At 43.0% G+C, this 6,000-nt stretch overlaps 1 protein-coding gene across 4 annotated transcripts in view; it reads left to right on the top strand.

Moving 5' to 3' along the window:
• Positions 1–211: 211 nt before the first annotated feature.
• Positions 212–6,000, top strand: part of magl (MAX dimerization protein MGA-like) — a 33,320-nt gene continuing 27,531 nt past the window's right edge. For 2 of the 4 annotated variants that reach the window (XM_038286073.1, XM_038286070.1), the window contains exons 1-2: positions 212–379; positions 4,321–5,495. In XM_038286073.1, coding sequence (XP_038142001.1) covers positions 4,348–5,495 — 1,148 coding nt within the window. In that variant the 5' untranslated portion in view covers positions 212–379; positions 4,321–4,347. Of the gene's footprint in view, positions 380–510; positions 714–751; positions 829–4,320; positions 5,496–6,000 lie in introns of those variants that run through there. The other 2 variants (XM_038286071.1, XM_038286072.1) reach the window with 2 other exon arrangements.

Raw genomic sequence — 6,000 nt, 5'->3', positions numbered from 1 at the left:
TCCTGTAAGTTTGTAAATAGAAAATAATCCGCCCTTCCATGGAATTAGTTCATACGGACATTTTTGTTTTTTTGTGTTCAAAGCCATTTGAGCCACGCTAAACCCAAGTGACCGATAGATGTGTCCGAGAGGAGCGGCTCGCCCATTGGCTACTGGAGCTCTACCGCCTTGCTGGATGTGTGACGTCATATTGCCGATATGTGCGCGCGCGCGCGCGTGTGTGTGTGCTTCACAGAGGGTGAGAATGGAGATGAGATCTAAAAGGTTGAAGTGAAGGAAACCCACAGGAAGAAAGGCGAAGTGTCACGCCTTGCACAGTTCAGACCCAGACCAACTTGCTTAGAGTTGTCTCTACAGGCTCGCGGACGAGGAGCTCGAGGTGAGAATAAGAAGGAAATAATTATTATTAGAATGATGATGGTAAAATGAGCTCTTGGAGGTGGCTGGGCTCCCTCTTCCCTCGCGCTGGCGGTTTGGGAATCACGCGCCATTGAAGAGTGGGGGGGTGATACGCGATGTGCACGCGCTTCTGGCTCAGCGGCGTGCACAGGTCGGTCGATGGGAGCTCAGCGGCGTGGCTCTCGGCCTCCATTTGCCTGTTTGTGTTTATGTTCGAGGAATTTACCGAGGCTCGTTTGGGCGACCGGGAAGACGCGCAACAGTTGGAGTCCCGCCGCGGACGTTATCTTTCCACGGCGGCGGTGTGACACGAGGTGTGTGGCGGGGGTGCTGGGAGGGGGGGGCTTTTCACCAAACGGGCAACTTTTCCAACTCTGAGCGGCGGAGGGCGGCCTTCCTCCCCGCTGCTGCAGCGTGTGAGAAAGAAAGGTTGTTGTTTGACTACCGATATTAACAGCTCGTCTTTCTAACTAACCCTGGTGACATTTGTTATTAAAGGCTGTAACAACACCGGTAGTTACTCTAATCTTTGCTAACACCTTTGTTGTGAAGCGTTTCTCTGCTGGTGTGAGTGTGGGGGCTTGATGACTGCCGTTAACTAGGTTGATTTTATTTAAAGGTGATTTGATCGTAGGGGAATATAGACGTCAAATAAAAGAGGTTTCTTCTATTTATTCCTCGGGTTTCAAATAAAGATCATTTTAGTAAACAAACAATTTGAATCCTGTTAAATATTGCAAGAAGAAACTTGGCCCTCCCGATGAAACACTGAGTAAATTGACAAAAAAAAAACTGCTTTAAGGAAGTTAAATGTTTACTAATATAAATTTTACACTTGGTAGAACTTATCAACATTGGCAGGTCCTAAAAGACCACATGTGGCCTGTGTTTATAACTTTTTCAGGGTGGGAATGATTTGCTGTCTTTTTATGTTTTTTTTTTTTATTTTCTTATAAAGAAAAAAATAGCCCTTAATAAGGGATTTGTATTTGCATATTTTGCAAACATTCTCAATGAGTTTTGAATATGTGCAATTTGGGAAGATGTTTTCATAAAGCCGGGCATAGACTGTGTGATATTTTCAATATTTGCACGCATTTACAGCTCAAACTGTACCATGAAAGTGCAGAGTTTAAAAGTTTGCATCTCACGATGTATGTTCTCACACTTTGGGTCGACGCTCTGATGCAATCTACCTGCTCACACTGTACATCCAAAAACCACAAGTTGGACTTAGTGCCAAGACATGGGGCTGGTCGGTCTCGTCTGTTTAGAAGAAGAACTTACTCGTTTGCACATGTGCAGTGCTGGAGGTTTTGGTAAATCGGCTCGTAGCTCTGCATCAACACCAGGGTTTGCCCACCAACACTTTACGGCAGTCAACTGAATTTCAAACATGTTTGATTTTCTCCAGATCTTACGGTTCTTTGTCGGGAGGTAGTCACGAGATTTTCAATCACTGTGCGATGTTTTCAATTGTTGCATGCAGTTACAGCTCAAACTGTTCAACAAAAGTTCACAGCTCACGATGCACATTCTCGCGCTGTGGGCCCGACGCTCTGATGCGATCTATCTGCTCACACTGTACGTCCAAAAACCTCAAGACGGACCGATCACCGACAGATGGTGCTGGTCGGACTCGTCATTCTGGAGAAGAACTCCCTTGTTGGCACATGCGCAGTGCTGGAGGTTTTGGTAAATCGCCTTGTAGACGCTAGTAGCTCTCCATCAACACCAGGATTTGTCCACTAACACTTTACGATGGCGACTGAATTTCAAACATGTTTGATTTTCTCCCGACTTTACCATTCCTGATTGGGAGGGGGTCACGAGAGGCTGATCACCCCTTGTACACGACGCAGGACTCAGGATGAGGCTGAAACTCGGCCTGATCAAAAAATTCTCGCACAACTGGGGAATCGCCTGAAAAGGGCAAAAAAATCGTACAGTGTATGTCAGGCTTTATTGGGCGTAGTGATTTCTGTAACCCGGTGTCCCCATTTCATATTGTGGCTCTTTTTGTATTGCACCCATGCTTACTTACATTTCTGTACCTGTGTATTTAACTAGTAATTCACATTGTGGGGTTGTTTCATGTTTCTGGTGGTAGTTGCATTGCTTTTCTCATTATTTGATCACATTTTGTCCAGTTAAAGCAATCCCTGCCTCAGTGTATTCCTCAAGTCAAAATCGCTCAGTACCAGTCAGTATGGAGAATCTAGGTACAACAGTCTTAAGGGCTTGGTACTGATTTTGTATTTTGATTTGAGCCAACACTTAAATATACTTTCTGCTCCAAACCAGTGTATGTTTACAGTCGGAATCAAACTGAAAAAGTAAACATTTAATTAAGACAACAATTTTGTTTTGTTTTTTTCTTGATTCTCTAGCTTTTACTTCCATTCATCCTCCCTTTATTACCAACCAGCTTCCCGATCCTGCTGAAGAAAGCTACGCCGCAGCATTCTGCTAGCACCGCTGTGTTTCACAATGCAGAGGGTCTGTTCAGGGTGTTGTGCAACATTGGTTAAAAAGCTCCACACTATGGTCAGAAAATCGTGTCGGACGAGGTGGTGGCGTTTAGCGCTTATTGTAAGTCAATGGGGATGTTCACACCTGACACGATTTTACGCAAGGGGGCTGTGTAGGGCCAACTAATATTAACCCCAGGTTTATATTAAACGGACTAGGCACAAATACTGCAACAATTTCATGGGTCTGAGGGTGAAAGAAATGCAGTTTAAAAGTGAAACGAATCTGCTTTGGGGAAAAATACAAAATAAAGTCTGTTAATCAGAAAAAAATAATGAGTTTGGGAGTCGTGTGTGTATGTGTGTGTATATGTATATATATATATATATATATATATATATATACATAAGTGGGAGAGACTCGTGCAAAAAGCAATGAATGAAACTTAAAAAAAAATAGTGATCCTCTTTGAGCCTAGCAAAAACAACTGGGACAGAAGTTTATATATATAAAAAAATAATAATAACTTTAGGAGATCAAACGGACATAGTAAAACAGTTATCCTCTTTGAGCCTCACGAAATAACGGGCAGATAGAGCAAGGTAGTGCGGTTAGTCTTAGGCTTTATCTTCTTTTTGTACACACATAGTGTATACGAAAATAAATTTTGTTCAGTACAGCTATTAAGACATGTAAAATGTAAACAAACGACTATATGATTTACAGTTTCCAACAGCTCTTTCACCTCTTTGAAGAAAAAAAAAAAGATCCATATTTTGACATGGATCTCCGTATTATTTCATTATAGGCATATGAACATTCTCTGTTCTGGTTTGAGATGCTGCATGGACTCGTTAAGTGAGGCTTTGCTTCATAGCTGCGCTGGTATTTTTTTAAATTGTTTTTTCATAAACTTTTCATGATCTGTCCAAGTCAAATGGGAAGTGGTTTTAATTCGTGTATAGTACACAGAGAGAAGTAAAAAAAATTAAAATAAGGTGGGGGGGCAGATATAGTCGCAGTCTCCCTACGCAGTCATCGGGACACAGATTAAAAAGTCGTACGCAGCCGTGGTATTCTGGCCTTTATGCACCAACGAGATATAATTGTGGTTTTGTTGCCTTTTTCTGCTTTGAGTTGATTGAACGGTTTTGCATGAGAAATTTAAAGCTTGGTACATTCGTTTAAAACCAAACTCCGCTTTTTATTTTTCCAGAATCTTATCAGTGATGCAAGTATTGTTTTTACTTGCCACACTTTTTATTTTGTAAAAACCTAAAAAAAAAAAAACTCTCCCTTTCCTTTATGAATTTGTTTTTGTTTTAGCCTGACAGATGGGGGGGTGGGGGGGGGGGTTAAGGAGTATGTTGTCAGTAGTGTATGATCTGCACAAAGCATTAAGGCTTTTTAACTGTTTTTCTTGTTTTTATTTTTATTTTATTTTTTTAGGGGCCCTAAGCAGTGTGATCATCAGTGATGTCTGACTCTGACTCTGGGCAAGCATCCATGGAGGTCACCCATAAATTGCAGGAAGGGGAGAACATCTCCAACCTGCCGGATATTCTGCCCATAGACCGCCCTGCTTCATCACCTCAGTCCTGCTTAACCAGACCAGGGCCTGATCTTACCGGCCAAATGGAAAGTAAAGCCATCTCCATGGCGAGCAATGAATGTAGCTCCGCTCGTTATTCACCTGCTGAAGCAAGCCCAGCCAAGCCTGATGTTGCACCTTCATCTACTCTGGAAGAGCGTTTTGACCAAAGCCCTGCTACCTCACAGATAGAATCTGCAACAGACTCTCTAAAGAGCCCAGAACCCAGCTTGATTTCCATTTCTAATTCTCCACCTTGGGTTTCTATGTTGTCTTCTACCACCTTTGGCTGTTCAGACTCTGTGAAAGACTTTCCTGCTGTGTTGTCTTACAAAGGTGTCAGTGTCACGCTGGAGAATAACGGCATATGGAGTCAGTTCAGCAAGCTAGGAACTGAGATGATCCTCACCAAACAGGGTCGTCGAATGTTCCCTTACTGCCGGTACCGCATTTCTGGTCTAGACCCTGATCGGATGTACAGTCTTGTCCTGTCGATTGTTCCATCGGCTCAGTACAGGTATCGGTGGAACGCATCTAAATGGGAGGTCCACGGGCCGACAGAGCACCAACCCCAGAGGCTGATCCGGGCCTTTCCTCACCATTACTCCCCCTGTCTGGGCTCAGAGTGGATGAACTGCCTGGTGTCGTTCTATAAACTCAAGCTGACTAATTGCTTCCAGGACCAAGATGGTCATATGATCCTGCACTCCATGCATCGCTACATTCCCAGGCTTCACGTTATTCCAATTCTCGACGGGGAGCCCCCCTCAGCAGACAGACCTATGGTGATGGGACCTGAGAGCATCACCTTCACATTCCCCCAGACTGAATTCATGGCCGTGACAACCTATCAAAACTTCAGAATCACCCAGCTGAAAATCAATCACAACCCATTTGCCAAGGGTTTCAGGGAGGACGGGAACAACCCCCGTCTTAACAGAGTACTTCCACCCGCTGCAAGGACAGAAACCAGAACTGAGGTTCTGACACTTGCTGAGCCCATCTACCAGCCACAGGAGGTGACAGATTTGAGGTAAGCTGGTCATTTTTTCCTGTTTCTAAAATAATTCTAAGTAACAAAAAGCATTGCTTCAGTCTGAACCAATATGTTTGGATTTTCCATGATAGATTCAAGGTTTAAAATGCACTTCCACTACTATTTAGTGAAATGTTCCATAGCATGTTGGAGAGAAATCACATGTAAGAACAGCTATGATTGATAATTGAACAACTCATCAGATGTAAATGATATTGGTCATTTAAAATTGTCAAAGTCCTAATCACCAAGCTAAGTTGATTTAAAGACTTCCAAAGTCGTCGTCCTAGAACCTAATCAGGCACTGAGCATGATGCTACCCCCTCCATGCTTGGGTGATGAAAGTATTGCTGCAACTATCAATTATTGTGCAACTCGATTATTCTGTCAATTATTTTTACGATTTTATTTGATTAATAATCGGATAGCCAAAGGTTCCTTAAAGAAGACTTTTGCTAAATCAAACCAGGTGAAACTAAAACTTATCCACATGAGGAGTTCT

The sequence above is a fragment of the Cyprinodon tularosa genome, unplaced genomic scaffold (assembly GCF_016077235.1).
Source record: "Cyprinodon tularosa strain WSP-4 unplaced genomic scaffold, ASM1607723v1 ctg22, whole genome shotgun sequence".
Taxonomy (NCBI): domain Eukaryota; kingdom Metazoa; phylum Chordata; class Actinopteri; order Cyprinodontiformes; family Cyprinodontidae; genus Cyprinodon; species Cyprinodon tularosa.
This window is presented reverse-complemented; position numbering and strand designations above follow the sequence as displayed.